Genomic DNA, 18,090 nt, shown 5'->3' on the forward strand with positions numbered 1-18,090 from the left:
CAAGTAAGCATATAAGGAAGTAAGTAAGAAGAAAGGAAACAAGCAAGTAAGCAAGAAGGAAATTAGGAAGTAAGCAAATAAGTAGGTAAGCAAGTATGCAAGAAAGAAATAAGCAAGTAAGTATGCAAATAAGAAAGTAAGCTAGTAAGCAAGCAAGTTATTTCCTTTTTGCTTACTTGCTTACCTACTTATTTACTTACTTACATACTTACTTATATGTTTTATTGCTTAGTTATTTATTTCCTTTTTGCTTACTTACTTACTATTATTCATATTTAATTAAAATGAATAAATTATATGTTAAAAAATAAGTATGTTATTGTCATTTTATATTTTCTTATTACATGATTTAAAAGCATTTATTACATATTTTGCAATTAATAAGTGTTTAAAATAATTAATTAATTGAATTTTAATTTAAATAATAATAAAATGATTATTAATTAAGTCTAAATAAGTTGGAAAAATCAACTATTAGTGTGAAAGTCTTTCATTTGACTGCGGGACACTTGAAATAAAGTATTTCAATCCAGAAAACTAAAACTTTAGGCAAGTCAAGGAAGTTTTACCGAACTATTCCTGAAAACTAACACTTTAGGCAAGTCAAGAAAGTTTTACCGAACTATTCCTGAAACGTTAGTGCCCATCAAGGAGGTATTTATTTAATTTACATTAAACGTTCAGTTTCAATTTTTTTCAACTTTTACAGTACTAGTTCTTAAGGAATAAAGATATCACATTAGATTTTAAATATTGTTACCGAAAAAATAATATAAAAATTATTAAAAATTACGATTATGCTACTATATCCCAACTTTATTGAAAAATTCGGTAAAATGTAAGAAACAAATTTTCTCCGTGTACGATCTAATTTTAAAATCTAGATATTAATTGTTAAAATCTGTGATGTTAAGCATTAATATCTTTTTTTAATATCTTCTTTTAAATATCCAGTTTTCTCCGTGTGCGTATAAATGCAAGTACCGACTCTTATCTTTCGACAAGGAAAGTTATTCTGTCTTATTTACTACAATCCCTTGAGGCAAAAGTCGGTACTTGCAATGCGTCCCATCAGAGATCTGATTTTGATTCAAGTCAGACCATATTTCCTGGCAGTACTAGCAAATTAATTATTATTCAAAATTATATATATATACTAGGGGGGCTTCGCCTCCCTGCGCGCCTACCCCCTATCTCTGTTTCTTATATTTATTTTAATTTTTATAAATTTTATATCATGTTTTCTTAATATGAATGCATCATAATAAGTTGCAATAAATGATAGAAGGAAATATTAAAAGAAGAATCTGAATTTTGAAATTGGGTTAGCATTTATGGAAGGCATAAATGGGGAATTTAATGTGGCGGACCTCATGATGGACTAAATGTGACAGGCCTTTTTAACATAGATTTTGACATATCGTACAGATCTTTATTAGAATCGCTTTGACAAAAAATAGGTCAAAATGCACATAGATTTTGACGAAAAATAACTGTCGTTATTGGGCGATCCCATTAGGTCTCCTAGTGGGGTCATACCCTTAAGTCAAAATTTAGGTCAAATTTGAAGAATTTTTCGACCTGTAGGTTAACAATAAGTCAAATTTGACCAAAATTGTGACCTAGGGTAACGATATTTTAGAGAGTCATTATGGTGCTTCTATTTGGCTGTATTTTAAAAAATAGGTCAAATTTGGCCTTTATTTTGACATAACATAACGGCCCTCAATGTGTGTGGCGTAGAATTACCTTAAATATACTATTGCTCTCAAAAAATAGTCCTGAAAAGGTCTATTACCCTAGATTAAAATTTAGGTCGAATTTGACCTATTTTTTAACTTACAGACCCACAAAGCCTCTGTAAAAGGTCGTCACCACACTTCAAAATTTAGGTAAAATTTGACCTACATTTTAATGTAAAGGAACGACCCCGTAAAGGGATCGCTTTTTGACGTATAGGTTAAAAAATAGGTTAGATTTGACGCAATTGTTGACCTAGGGTAAACGACCCTTTACAAAGGATTTTGGGTTTTCTTTTTCATCTGTAGGTTAAAAAATTAAAAATTACCAATTACTAAAAAAAATTACCAATAATAGTATATTATATTATAAAAGATTCTTCTGTCATCTTAACAAAACCATTGATTCATTGAAACAAAATTTTTATACTTATTGATTAATTAAAAAATTGTGTTTTAAATTTCGTCAATCCTTTTGCTGTGATTAAAAATGTAGTAAAAATGATTAATTAAATAAATTATTTTCAGAAATTAAGAATCCCCCTATGAAGGGGCCAATATTCATATATTTTAATTCAACTGCGAAAAAATAATATTCAATAATCGGCGGAACTTTCAATTTCCTAAGCCGACAAAATTAGTTGGAATTATCGAAATGAATATTATCGTAGAGATGACAAGCAATAGAGAGGAATAAAAAGCAGCTGCTCTACTCGTGGGGTTTTTTTATTCTCAGTATTAAGTTATAGCATCGCACTGTATTATAATTAACCGTGCCGTGTACAAACCACCCCCATGTTCGATTCGAAAAGAGCATGAAGCCAGAGGTACTGACCCATGGACGACAGGCATGTAGACGAAAACATGTACACACATACTACCCCGATGCCAGACCCCCATGGCACGCGTCCAGGTGGATCCGTCCGTTAGAGAAAATGATCCATCGCGAGTTACACTATTCTTCAGCTGCCTAATTTTCGGCGATTTCGTTCTGATCCACGTGACGATTACTAGCGAAAGGGATGCCCAAGCACCCTTAGCTGGAATATCATTAGTGGAATAACATCCATGTTTAATGTCAATTCAGCAGGGTAGTTCGATGACACACACACGTCACGGTGCGTGATTATTAGTTATTTGTCATGCCATTTATCGCTTCCGGTTTTTCCATTTTTTCTTTCACTTCATGAACTTCTTACTCTGCAAAAATGCCTTTATTAAAACGAAAAAGAAATTTCAATTCATAAATTTTATATTTCAACAAAAACTTTCCTTACTTTTTATTTTTGGATAAAACCAATTTAAGAAAAACAAACTTTGCATAACACCACCTGCCCACACTGCACTGAAACTTGCAGTAATATTGAAAACATTTTCTCAATATTAGTGCAAGTTGGGGTACTGTGTAGATGGTAAGTGCTTACACGGTAAAATGTCCTGTTCATATAGCCTACAACGCCAGTTTGAATTTTTGCATATAGAAAACGGAGGAATTGTGTTGTCTCTGATAGCAAATCTTGTGATTCGCACATGCTGATTTGCAGTACACACAAATTGACAAGAATCACAAGAAATTTGAGCATGCCCAACAAAACAGTTTGTGTATCCTACTATCTCACCTGTTTGTGAAGACTTATCTGCATTAGCTTGCAGATAGCGCAAGAGATACTATACATGAATAACACAGGAAACTTTTATTAGTGTACTAAATCGAAAACAGCATTATACATTTCATTCTGTTTTTATGCAAAAATGTCCATTTTGTGCGCGGATCCCTTGGTTTCCGGTGGAAGTGTTACTCTCACTTGACCGATTTTATTTATTTTTGTTCACAATTTGCATTTATTTCTAATTCTTTAATTACTAATTTCAGTTTGTCACCAAAATTTTTTAATACTATAAAATTTTTTTATTAAGACAAACAGACTTTTAATCACTTTGTAATGATTGAAATTACACTTCTCCCACATATAAGAAAAATTTTCAGCAAGTTTGCAATGTAAAGCTAAAATTTTTTCTTCTCTTATAAATAGACCAAACAGTAAAAGAACATTATTATACATTATATGAGATTATCACCTGTTCTCAGCTCAAGATAATCAAGTGCAATCTTTTCTTCTCTTATAGATAGAACGGGCTCTGTTTCTCTCTCTATCTCTCTGTACCCAAAGTTGAAAGTTTTATTTCTATGTTAAGCAGTAAACTGCAGGTGGCTATACAGACAGAATGAAAGAATGAATACAACGATTATTATGGATAATAATATTTTGATAATATTTAATTTAATTACTAAGTTCAATCTGTCATAACATTTTTTCAGAATAAGTTTTTTAACCACTATAACATTTTTTTTATGTAAACACATTTTTAATTTTTTAAACATAAAACAATAGGGGAGAGTGGGGCAAACCGGACCCCCTAACGGTTTTTTGACTCTTGTGACTAAACGAATCAACCGATTTCATTTTTCGATGGCTTGTTTGAAAGATAATTTAATTGCGCAACTTTTTCCCAGAGACACCTATACTTTATCTTTTATTGTTTAGTTGCTGTGTTAACTTTAAAAAATTTTGCAAACAGTCCGGTTTGCCCCACCCCCTGGGGTAAACCGGACCGTTTGGTTTTTTATTTATAATATTGCATTTACATAATCTACAATAATAAAAAACATAAAGAATCATGTAAACAATAGTAGTAATGAAAATAATAATACGGGACTGAATTTTAATTAAATAAATATTTTTTTTAATAAAAAAATAAAAATGTTTGTCATTATTAGAGAAACAATTTTAAAGAGTCCAATTCTCATTGGAAGACAATTATTTTTCATTGTAAGTAAATATTTTAATGAAAGAAACATTTTATTTAAAAATAATTTTTATGAAGCTTTAATTCAATGGAAATATCCTATGGCCGGTTTGCACTACCGAAAACGGTCCGGTTTGCCCCACAGGCCTATTTTGAAAATAAATGTTTGTCAAAAAGAAACGCTTTGCAAATTCATCAAAGTTTTTGGTGGTAAATATTCCTGAGGTGTGTACCTTCAAAACCTAAGACCTAATATTTGGAAACATTTCACGATTTTCTCAGAATTTCCTTAAGAAAAAATTGGTAAAAGAGTGACGGGCGAAAAAAGAATAATAGTTTATTTCGCCCGTCAGAAGAATATACAAAAAAATGGACGAAATAAAAAAAGATTAATTCGCCCGTTAGAGAAATTATAACACGATTTATTATAGAATAATGGATTAATTAGGAGAATTAAATTATTTCGTCGTATATATAAATAATTAATCATAATCTCTAATTCATAACAATTTTTGAAGGTGTGAATTGAATTGTCAAGTCTCTGAAATTTGTAGGTTATGTGCGACTTACAATTATTATAAGAAAAACGGCACTGCCTGGGTTAAACGACGTGAAATTAGTAAACAAATGTTTTCGAACTAGTTTTTCTCTGTACACGGGCACTTTTTAGAAAATCTGCCAACGAACAATGGGTAACCATCTTTTAAATTACAATAATTGAAAAGATTGTTTAAATCTATGCAGAAACGCGGTTGCAGAATGGGAAATACGAAAGGTACAAAAATAATGCAATTATGACAGGCGGCAAGACGTGTATTATAGCCATTTGTCAGTAGAGGGCAGAAGCATGCAGCGAGCGTAAAGGCTCAGCTGTTAATATGATTGCCATTACATTGCATTGCAACGATTGCAACAAAAGCGAAATAGATACTTTGAAGAACGAACAATAATTAGTAAAATAAAAAATAGGACATTTAACTTTTCAGAAAATTGGAAATTATGTCAAATAGCAGTTAATCTTAGTGAATATTATTATGTGATTTTTAGAAAAAATAAATGTGTCAAACGCCCATTCGTTAAAATAAATTTTTAATAAAAAAAGTTTGACTTATAATAGACAATTGGAAGAACGAATAACAACAAATAAAATAAAAAATAGGACATTAAAAAAAATAGGAATTATGTCAATATTAGTGCCCCCACAGCAATGAAACTTTCCTAAAAATTTATTAAATATTTACTTGCAATATTCGTCATATTTAACTGAAAAGTTTAGTGAAAATTGTATAAAGATTTAAATGTCCCCATTAAATAAATGTTTAGCGCGAAGCTTTCCTGAACATTTCCTGAACATGAAATTACATCTTCGCATAATTATAATTATAATTATAATTATGCGAAGATTTTATTGAAATGTTCAGGAAAGCTTCGCGCCAAGAAGGCTAGAGACAGGAGGTGAAACTTTGGTAGTGGGGATGAGTCTAGAGTCTTCGTTTAACTATAGGCGTTTTTCGTTTCGAAAAGTCGCCGGCGCGGTGCTTCTGCACATCACTTACACATTCAAATTCTTGTATACCATGTTTCACATGTGCACTGTAAAAAAAATTTTCTGTAGATTTACAGTTTTTACAGGAATTTGTAAAATACCACCTTTGAAAGTAGCGAATTTACAATCCCTTTAATAAAATTACTACTTTCAGCGTGTCAATTTTACAATTTTCTGTAAATTTACTACTATGAAAGTAGGTAATAATCAGTAATAATTTTGTCCTTTTATTACCTACTTTCATAGTAGTAAATTTACAGAAAATTGTAAAATTGACGCGCTGAAAGTAGTAATTTTACTAAAGGGATTGTAAATTCGCTACTTTTAAATATGTTATTTTACAAATTTCTGTTAAAAACTGTAAATCTACAGAGAATTTTTTTTACAGTGTGTATGATATGATTTTAATTTGAGGTTAACTTTAAAGTGCAATCGAGACACAATGTGTGTCATAACGGATATATAGAAATAATGTTAGTGATTATTAAATTAAGTGTTATTCAAATAGTTAAAAATTCCGAAAACGTGCTGTGTGAAAAGTTGTAACAAGAAGAAAGATAAACCTACACAACACTATGACTATTACTTTTTGTTAACTTTTAATACACTTCATGCTACAGTTTACACATTTTTTTGTTTTTAAAACGTTTTTTTAATAACTAAAAGATGTTTGAAAATATAAACACTTATATTTCATATTGTATTTGTATAGAATATATTTTCCTGTGTTTACGTGTGTAGCTGCGCAGAAGTCCGTGTGGTCTATTGCGGCGAAAACTTTTTTTGAAAGTAAACGCCTGACCATACATCAGCTGAGCGACTCAGCATTGCCATACCCCCACTACCGAAGTTTTACCTCCTGTCTCTAGTCTTCTTGCTTCGCGCTAAACATTTATTTAATCGGGACATTTAAATCTGTACACAACTTTCAATAAACATTGCTATTAAATATTCCGAATATTGCAAGTAAATATTTAATAAATTTTTAGGAAAGTTTCGGTGCTGTGGGGGTGGATATGATTATGTGATTTTTAAAAAATATATATATATATTTTTTTAAATAAAATAAATAATAAATTTTAGGTTATGTGGACATTAAAAAGTCGACAGAAATGACAGAAAATTATTCCGACAATTAGAATTAAGAAAAATAAGAATTATAGGAAATAAAAATAAGAAAAATGAATTTTACTTATAATATTTTAGGTTTAAAAATAGAGTCAATTGCAAATATTCGAGTAAAAGAATTTTAGATTATATAAAGGCGAAAAAAGTACTGGATTTCCAATACTCAAACCAATACTCAAACCAGTACTCACTCCAGTACTTTTTCCAATACTCATTCCAGTACTCTTTCCAATACTCATTCCAGTACTCTTTTTTCATAAGGGTCCCACATAGCACAATAGTATGAGGTAAGGTTATGTTGAGTACTAATCGTAAGGCACATAAGGTTACACAATATTGCTGCGGTAGACCTGAGGTGAACTAAAAACTTCCGCCATGGAGGTAAGGTTACATGTTAGGGTGTGGTGAGTATATATGATAAGGCCATGGTAACCTTACACGTTAAGGTTAAGGTAACCTTACACGTTAAGGTTGATGTAACCTTACACGTTAAGGTTGAGGTAACGTTACATGTTAAGGTTGAGGTAAGGTTACATGTCAAGGTTGAGGTAAGGTAATTATTAAGTTGTAAGGTTGAGGTAAGGTTAAGGTAAGGTTGTGATAAATTTACCAGTTATGGAAAATATTGAAAAAATAATTAATAAATAAATATTCAATTAAAAAGTTAGTTTGTTGCTCCTCTCTATTTTGGAAACCTGATATGAAGCAGAAAATTTTGAAAACAAATTTGGGGGGACTGGGATTTGAACCCGGGATCGACGCGCATAAACCTATCATTCTAACTAACTGAGCTAAGTAGAGAACTGGTAGAAGGAAAATTAATATTGCCTTTAAGGAGTTAATCATCTTCTTGGTTCACCTTAAAGGCAACATTAATTTTCCTTCTGCCAGTTCTCTACTTAGCTCAGTTAGTTAGAATGATAGGTTTATGCGCGTCGATCCCGGGTTCGAATCCCAGTCCCCCCAAATTTGTTTTCAAAATTTTCTGCTTCATGTCAGGTTTCCAAAATAGAGAAGAGCAACAAACTAACTTTTTAATTGAATATTTATTTATTAATTATTTTTTTAATATTTTCCATAACTGGTAAATTTATCACAACCTTACCTTAACCTTACCTCAACCTTACAACTTAATAATTACCTTACCTCAACCTTGACATGTAACCTTACCTCAACCTTAACATGTAACGTTACCTCAACCTTAACGTGTAAGGTTACATCAACCTTAACGTGTAAGGTTACCTTAACCTTAACGTGTAAGGTTACCATGGCCTTATCATATATACTCACCACACCCTAACATGTAACCTTACCTCCATGGCGGAAGTTTTTAGTTCACCTCAGGTCCACCGCAGCAATATTGTGTAACCTTATGTGCCTTACGATTAGTACTCAACATAACCTTACCTCATACTATGGTGCTATGTGGGGTGTGTACAATTCTCACTTAATTTTTAATTTTTTAATCACTAATTTCAATTTATTACAACATTTTTAAAATGACTAGAGTAAACTAGTAAGACAGTAGTCGGCCACTTAAGAAAATTTTTTTAATGAATACTGTTTAAAAATTTTAATTAAAATTTCTTTAACCCCTTAAGTGTCATGCTAAAATACAAGAAATTGCCCACGTGTGTCAGGAAAATTTAAGATTTTAAAAACTTAATAAATTCGCTCAATACAGGCTACTCGGGGGTTTTTGGAATCGCTGATAACGAACTCAATATTAGTTTTCCAAAATTCAAAATGGCGGATTCAATATGGCGACCAAATTTTAAAAAGTTGAAGGATTTGTCTAAAAATATTTACTCGGGAGTTTTTAAAGTTATTAAATTCGAATTTAAAGTGAATTTGTAAATTGTAAAATTTGTTTTTTCTATTTTTTCAATAACTGAACCATACGTTACACTTCTGATTAGTTTTATACTTTAATAACCATTTTACATTTTTGAAGTCTGACATAAGATTTTAATTCATTTTTAAAATTTTAGCCGTCATAATGGCATAAATTTGTAATTTTTTAATTTTGACATTAAATTTTGATTTGGTGGCCCCAAAACCCGTCGAGTAAACATTTTAGACAAATCCGGCAACATTAAAAATTTTTATTGACATATTGGATCCGACATTTAGAACTTTTCAGAACAGATATCAAATTCAAATTCAGCAACTCCAAAAAACTTCTGAGAAATAAATTTCTATCAAACAGCATAAATCTTAAATTTATCCGCCAATTTTAATTTTGAAAAGTCTGACATCTCGTAATCAGCGACTCAAAAAACCTCCGAGTAATAAGTTTCAACTGAAACCGATAAAATTAAAAAAAAATCCGCCATTTTGAATTTTAGAAAATTTACATTGTATTCGTAATCAGCGATCTCAAAAACCCCCGAGTAATGATTTTCAAGACAATTAATTAATATTTTTAAAAAATCATCCGACATTTTGATTTTTGGAAAACAAACATTGAATATGTAATCAGCAACCCAGGTAAAAATGATTCGTACGAATTTCGTTCAAAAATCCGACCAAATTCGTACAGAAATCCTATCGAATTCGTATGAAATTACTAGTAAAATTCGTGTTTCATTTTTTGCTCGGAAACTCGTATGGAAATTCGCAAGCAAATTCACGCATAGAAAGGGTTTGCTGTGGCAGCGAACATTTTGCTGCCACAGCAAACCTTGTTCGTTGAAATAGGGACAGCGAAAAAGTTCGCTGTGAGATCAAACAAGTTCGCTATGACAGCAAACTCGCATAAATTTTTACTAATGTTTGCTGTCACAGCTAACATGTTCGCTGCCACTGCAAACTTCTTAGCTGTGGTAGCTAATTTTCAGAGATTTTACAGCAAACACCTGTTTACTGCTGCAGCTAATTTCTTTTTTTCCGTGTTCTTTTGACAATCCTTTCTTAAAAAAGACATGGAGTGGAAAGGTCGAATGTATCGAAAAGTATCGAAATAAAGAATGGGCAATGAGAATGTAAAATCTTAATAGAAGGGTGTTTTCAAAATTGTTTGGACATGTAAACGTGGCGCTGCAGTCGTATGTTATTTAAAAAGAGCGCGAATATATAAATTTTATTTTTGTTAAGAGAAAGTACTCATAATAAATCTTATTTTGCATTGTCAAAAAAAACGTCAACATTTCAAATATAAATAAGCAAATTGTTAACTGAAAACATTTGAATATTATAATGTCTGTATTATAATTAATATTATTATTAATGAAATAATGGACTTGGACAATGGACATATAAAAACTAGCACCATAGACGGCCGCTTGCGGCCGTCGGAGGAGCTAGTTGATGTATAATAAACTCGACGTTTATGCGAGTTAATGCTGCCTGCCCGCGCAGGCAGTATGAAGATGACCAGTTATGAATATATATATATATATATATATATATATATATATATTATTTTTAGTTTACCTACTTCAATTTTCATACACATATTTGCTGTTTTTATGTCATTAACTATTATAATAATAACAACAAATCACGCGCTAACGCGCGCGGTTAGCTTTTTGTTTGCTGTTTTTGATAAAATTAACAATTTTACAAATGAAGGAATATAAAAATTTATAATTCAAATTTTTTTATAAGAGTAAATTATAAATTGGGAATTATTTTTATTGATATTAATAACTGTATTGTATAACTATAATTTAATTAATTGAAATAATTATATCCCAGGTGTTAATTTAGGTTGGCCGCCAGAGTTTGAAGGTTGGCCCAAGGTTAGCCTAACTTTGGCAAGCGAAGTTTTGGTTGCCAGAGTTTGTCCAACTTTGGCAACCCAATGGGAAAAAAACCATTGGCGCATTAATGGCCCAATAATGGGAGCCACCATTCCATTATTGTCCCATTATTGGCACCCAATAATGGACCACTAATGGTAAAATCGTGGGATGTCCACGCCGATGCCAATAATTGGCAAACCATTATTGGCTGCCATTAAAAAACCAATAATAAAAAAAAATTTTTTATTAAAAATTTTATTAAATAATAAATTTATTTATTTAATAATTATTTTATTTATTATTATTAAAAATATTAATTTTTTTAATTAATTATTTTATAGAAATGGTTATAATTTTTATCACATCGAAATGTGAATAACCCTTTCGTTCAGAGTCTAAAAATTATTTACCTCACATCCATCAGTGCAAAAATAGGAGAGGACGGGCAGAATAAAATTCTACAAATATTCGTGAGAATGCTGCCTCCTTATATACTTTTCAAGTTTCATGTTAGTTCCGAGAGAGTTTTAAGCAACACCTCCTATGAGGCGTTGAGCGAACTACATACTTACTACATGATAATTTCTGCAGCGTCGGTAAGTAATTGTATGTAGTTCGCTCAACGCCTCATAGGAGGTGTTGCTTAAAACTCTCTCGCAACTAACATGAAACTTGAAAAGTATATAAGGAGGCAGCATTCTCACGAATATTTGTGGAATTTTATTCTGCCCGTCCTCTCCTATTTTTGCACTGATGGATGTGAGGTAAATAGTTTTTAGACTCTGACTCTGAACGAAATGGTTATTCACATTTCGATGTGATAGAAAATAATAACCATTTCTATAAAATAATTAATTAAAAAAATTAATATTTTTAATAATAATAAATAATAATAATAATAAATAAAATAATTATTAAATAAATAAATTTATTATTTAATAAAATTTAATAAAACAATTTTTTTTATTATTGGTTTTTTAATGGCAGCCAATAATGTGCCAATAATGGTTTGCCAGTTATTGGCATCGGCGTGGACATCCCACGATTTTACCATTAGTGGTCCATTATTGGGTGCCAATAATAAACCTAAAGAAAACCAATGGCTTCCAATATTGGGCCATTAATGCGCCAATGGTAGACTAATGGCTATTTCCCATTGGGAAGTACTAGTGCCCACAGTTTGCCCGACTTTGAAAGCCAACCATTAAATGCAGAGTTTAACCAACCGTCGGGCCAACTTTGGCGACAAAGGTTGGCACAACTCATCAAAACGTAGTTTAAAAGACTTTCAGTTTCGGTTGGCCGAACTCTGGGCCACGGTTGGCCCGACGGTTTGCAAAACTCAAGAAAAGCAGTATAATTGACTTATAGTTTTTTGGTCGGCCGAACTCTGGGCCACGGTTGATCAACGGTTGACAAAACTCTAGAAACGCAGTTTCATTGACTTAAACTTTCTTGGTCGGCCAAACTCTGGGCCACGGTTGGCCTAACGGTTGGCAAAACTTTGTCAAATGCAGTTTAAATGACTTAAACTTTCTTGGTCGGCCGAACTCTGGGCCACGGTTGGCCCAACGGTTGGCAAAACTTTGTCAAATGCAGTTTAAATGACTTAAACTTTCTTGGTCGGCCGAACTCTGGGCCACGGTTGGCCCGACTGTTGCAGCTTAAATATACATTTTGCGTTATGCACTCCCATGTGAGCGTAGCGTAGTGGTCAGTGTATAAGTCTTCGGTGCGTTAGGTTAGGGGTTCGATCCCAGCGAGCGATAGATATTTTCGAAAATGTATGTATGAGATTGTGTTTAATAATAATAGGTAAAGGTTATATCTGATCTTCCCGCTAATAATAACGTGTTAATTGTTTAAATAATGTAGTTTTTTAATAATTTTTTACCTTTGGCTGTTGAAGTTGGCCAAACTTTGAAAATTGTGGTTGGCCCAACTTACGCATCTAAAGTTGTGCCAACTTTGGCGTCAGTCTTTGGACCAACCATTGAAGTGTATAGTTGGCACAACATATGCATTTTAAGTTGGGCCAACCATCGTCGTCATTAGACGGTCGCCGTTATCATCTGTATGGTTGGCCCAACCTCTGGCACGAGAAGTTGGACCAACTTTGTAAAAGTTGGCCCAACTATGGGCCGACAAAAAAATCGCACCTGGGATTTTATGACTTCGAACAAACAATTTTGACATTCATAAATACAAACTTGAAAATTATTTTTATCTTACAGTTGAACCTTTACAATCAAAAATTTTAATTAATTGATTATTTTAAAAGTTGACAATAATTGAATTCTTGAATATTATATTTCATAAAGTTGGTCTTAGTATAATAAGCAAGAAAAAATAATAAAATTGTTACGAAGAAAGATTCATTAATAAATTTCTAATTGAAATAATTAGATATAAATATAAAAAAATATTTATGGTGAATTTATATAATATTCCCTATTAATAAATTTCCACGTGAGTATAAAATATAATGAAAATTTTTAAAAGTTTCAGGCATTATAGAGCAAATAAAGAGTGCCCCAAAAGATGCCCCAATGATGTGAAAATAAAAAAAAAATTTAATTCAAAGTTCTTCAGCCACGGTTTTGTCGATGTTAAGAATGAAAAAAACTGATCCCAGGATTGTCCCGGGTTGGCAAATGTAAAAAAATCCCAAAAGAAATTCAAAGTTCTTCAGCCATGGTTTTGGCGATCTTGAGTAAGAAAGAAGAAATTTTTTAATGTTTGTAAACAAATAAAATTATTATTAAAATAAAAAAGCGATTACATAAATTAACTGCATAATATTTGAGAGATAGGTTCTTTAAAAATTATATAACATTTTTGTTTTTTAACGAATTTACTTGAAATTTTCCAAAAAACTTCCTTAAATAGTGAGGAACAACTTTCTCACTGAAACTTTGCTGAACTCAAAACTTCCCTGCATACTTTTTCTCGTTGAAGGTAACAAAGCTTCATCGATGACACGTCATCATTTATAATAAAAAAAATTATAAACAATGAATGATTTTCAAAATTTTTAAGACTTTGTCAGTTTCAGGAGACTCAAATGAGTATACATAACAAATTCCAATCAAATTCATTTATATTTTAACTAAATAATGTGATTTATGTTTTAAAATTGTATTAAATTTCAGAATAAAAATTTTTCAGTTTTTAATTTTTATTGTGAAAAATATTCGTTCTATAAAAAAAAGACAATAAGAAAAAAGTTGTGCTTTTTGCTTCCTCATGAGGAAGCTTTGCATTGGTGACGATTTTCAATTTTTCAAAACAAGGTTATATGGACTCATTTTCATCTAGAACATATGTATATTATTCAATTATGAGCAAATGTCCAGATGTATGTGTGTGTATGTGTGTGTGTGTGTGTGTGTGTGTGTGTGTCACAAAAATTGTGTACAAATTATCTCAGACAAATTTTGATGGATTGTCCTGAAATTTTGCAGGTTTATTGCAGTCATTAATACCTGAAATTTGACACAAGGATTTTCAAAAATATCTACAAAATTTTTTTTTATACAATTTTTTTAAAATTCAGAAAATTTTTTTTTGTATTTTCTGAAATAATTTTTTTATTTGTTAATATTTTTATTAATTATTCTCAAAATTACATTCCTGGCAAGAAAACGAATCGATTGATGTATACAAAGTATATATTTTATCAAAATTTATAAAATTAATAAATATTTTTCTTTTCCACAAAAAATTCAAATTTTGTATTTTTTTCATAATTAATTTAATATTAATATTAATATTTTGAAATGATTATTCTATCATAAAATAGAAGCAATTGGCAAATGAAAGTGTAAATTTCACCAAATATTTATACAACAACTTATAAATGATTTATATAATTTTATTTTTAACCAATCTTCTGGACGAACCCTTTTGTACATAATTTTTCAAAAGTTTGCAAAACCGCAATTTTTATATATTGAGGAAGCTAAATGGTCATAAAATGAACAACTTGTTTCGTGACTGACTGTTTGCTTTTGAATTAGTAAATTTTACTATTAAATTAGTAGAAACGACTATTTATTAGTAAAATTTGCTAATTCAAAAGCAAAAAGTTAATCACTAATTAAAATTAGAAAACATTTTTACTAATTCAAATTTAAAGTTTAATATTCAATTATTATCTAAAATTTTAACTGAAATTCATATTTGAATCAATTATTATTAGAAAATTCTACGAGAATTCAATTATTTAAATACAAAAATCAATAATTTATTGAAGAATTGAATGTTGTTTAAAACTGAACTCTCATTTAAAGAATTTTACCAACAAAATTTTTAAATAGGTAATTAAAATTCTTTTGACGAATTTCAATAAAATTTTTAAGAATAATTTGATTTGTCGAAAAATTAGATTAAAATTGTATGAAAAATAATTGAATCTCTGTAAAAAATTTTATTAAATTAAGAAAAGTTTTTGAATTTTATTAAAGTTTTTGAAAATAATTTTTGAGAAAAATTTTATTATTTATAAAGATAATTGAAATGTTTATGATAATTTTCTTAAACTTTTGACCATAATTGAATTTCTACGAAGAATTTCATTACTTTTGAAAATAATTGAATTCTTAAGGCGAATTTTTATTGAAATAGTAGATATTGAAAATAATTGAATTTTGATAAATTATTGAAATTAATTAAATTTCTACGAAAAATTTTATTAAAATTATTTTGAAAAAAATTGAATTGTTAAAAAGACATTAAAATTTTTGAAAATATTTTAAGTTTTTCAAAAAATTTAATTAAAAATGTATTGACAATAATACTAAAATTCTAATAAATAAATTATAGAAAGGCTTTTTGAAATAATTGAATTTTAATAAAATTTTTAATAATAATTTCATTTTCTTGAGGAATTTGATTAAAATTGTATTAAAAATAATTGAAATTCTGCATTGAGTTTTATTATTTATGAAAATAATTAAAAACCTATAAAATTTTTTACTATTTATGAAAATAATTGAATAAAACTTATAAAGTTTTTTATTATTTGTGAAAATAATTGAATCTCTTTAAAAAATTTGATTTATTTATGAAAATAATTGAATGTTTGCGTAGAATTTTATTCAAATTTTTTTTAGTAATGGAATTCTTTTGGAAAAATTGAATTATTTTGAAATATTTAAGAAAAATTAGATTTCAAGAATAAGCACAATAATTTTAGAAAACAATAATTTTTCAGGATTCCGATCAAAATTCCCTGACTTTTCCAGGTTTTTTCAAGTTTTTTAAAATTCCCTCACATTTCCAGTTTTTACAGGTTGCGTGGCAATCCTGAATTTATAAATTAACTTCAATATTAACCTATAAAATTTGTTTGTAATTAAAAATAGTGAAAAATTCTTTGCAAAATTCTCTTAATGACAACTTCTTAACAATATTCCATGTTTATTTATTCTTTAATTTCTTGAATTTATATTTTATGAGGTGTATTCCACGTCAGTTCAACACAAAAAATTTTATTAGGTTTTGGGATTTGGTTGAAATTGGGTAGATTATATCCTCTGGTGGTAGTAAATAAAATCCCCAAGCGATTTTAAAAAATTTCAAAAATTGGCGGACATATTGGATTTTTAATTTTTTTGTACCTTTTTTTTGAAAAATATATATCTCTGCTTCTTCTTAAAGGATTTTAGTTTATGACCTCTTAAATTGTTCGTATTGAAATATACTTTTATTTAAAAAATTAAAATTAAAAAAATTATTTAAATTTTTTGTTTAAAAAATTAATTTAATTTTTTGAAAAGCCATAGAAAAAATATGCTACCTTCAATTTTGATCATTTTTTTACCATTTGTAGCCATAAATGTGTTGAACTTGTCCTGAAATTTTCATCGTGGGACAGCCAGTAGTTTTTGAGAAAAAAAATAAAACGTAAATCCTCGCATAGCGCTGTAGCGCTCAGTTTTAATGCCGCACGATTGTAAATGGAATTTTAATGAAAGTACGAGTTTTTATTAACCCTAGAACTAAAATATGATTTTTTTTATGGACTAACGAAAAACTGGGGTGGTTTGGTACCCCAGATTTGAAACAATTGTAAAAGGTTACCTTTTTTGTAATTTTTTTAATTTGTCAACAATGTGGCTAATTTGAAAAAATTAAACGGATTTTGAAAGGTAAATAGAGACAATTTTATTTTGTTTAAGGCAACTTGAAAATTTAAATATTATTTAGGTACAATATATACAAATGTTAAATGATTTTAAAATAGAATAAAAATTATTTATTACAAAGGAGGTTTCTATTTTTTACGGGGGAGTTTCCGAGGTCTTACAGTTTATCTTTATTTACCTTTTAAAATCCGTTTAATTTTTTCAAATTAGCCACATTGTTGACAAATTAAAAAAATTACAAAAAAGGTAACCTTTTACAATTGTTTCAAATCTGGGGTACCAAACCACCCCAGTTTTTCGTTAGTCCATAAAAAAATCATATTTTAGTTCTAGGGTTAATAAAAACTCGTACTTTCATTAAAATTCCATTTACAATCGTGCGGCATTAAAACTGAGCGCTACAGCGCTATGCGAGGATTTACGTTTTATTTTTTTTCTCAAAAACTACTGGCTGTCCCACGATGAAAATTTCAGGACAAGTTCAACACATTTATGGCTACAAATGGTAAAAAAATGATCAAAATTGAAGGTAGCATATTTTTTCTATGGCTTTTCAAAAAATTAAATTAATTTTTTAAACAAAAAATTTAAATAATTTTTTTAATTTTAATTTTTTAAATAAAAGTATATTTCAATACGAACAATTTAAGAGGTCATAAACTAAAATCCGTTAAGAAGAAGCAGAGATATATATTTTTCAAAAAAAAGGTACAAAAAAATTAAAAATCCAATATGTCCGCCAATTTTTGAAATTTTTTAAAATCGCTTAGGGATTTTATTTACTACCACCAGAGGATATAATCTACCCAATTTCAACCGAATCCCAAAACCTAATAAAATTTTTTGTGTTGAACTGACGTGGAATACACCATGAGTATTTGTAATTTGTACCTCCTACCTCATTTCAAAACATAAAACGTCAGCGGAAAAGAAAAATAAAATAATACGTATAAAACATTTAATAAATTTTTTAG

The 18,090-nt window shown here is 29.4% G+C and overlaps 1 protein-coding gene across 1 annotated transcript in view; it reads right to left on the reverse strand.

Moving 5' to 3' along the window:
* Positions 1–3,838: 3,838 nt before the first annotated feature.
* Positions 3,839–18,090, reverse strand: part of LOC122508768 — a 115,336-nt gene continuing 101,084 nt past the window's right edge. Inside the window, exon 4 of the mRNA XM_043622299.1 lies at positions 3,839–3,952. Within this exon, the coding sequence (XP_043478234.1) occupies positions 3,891–3,952 (62 nt within the window). The 3' untranslated portion in view covers positions 3,839–3,890. The remainder of the gene's footprint in view (positions 3,953–18,090) is intronic.

The sequence above is a fragment of the Leptopilina heterotoma genome, unplaced genomic scaffold (genome assembly GCF_015476425.1).
Source record: "Leptopilina heterotoma isolate Lh14 unplaced genomic scaffold, ASM1547642v1 Lhet_57, whole genome shotgun sequence".
Classification (NCBI taxonomy): Eukaryota; Metazoa; Arthropoda; class Insecta; order Hymenoptera; family Figitidae; genus Leptopilina; species Leptopilina heterotoma.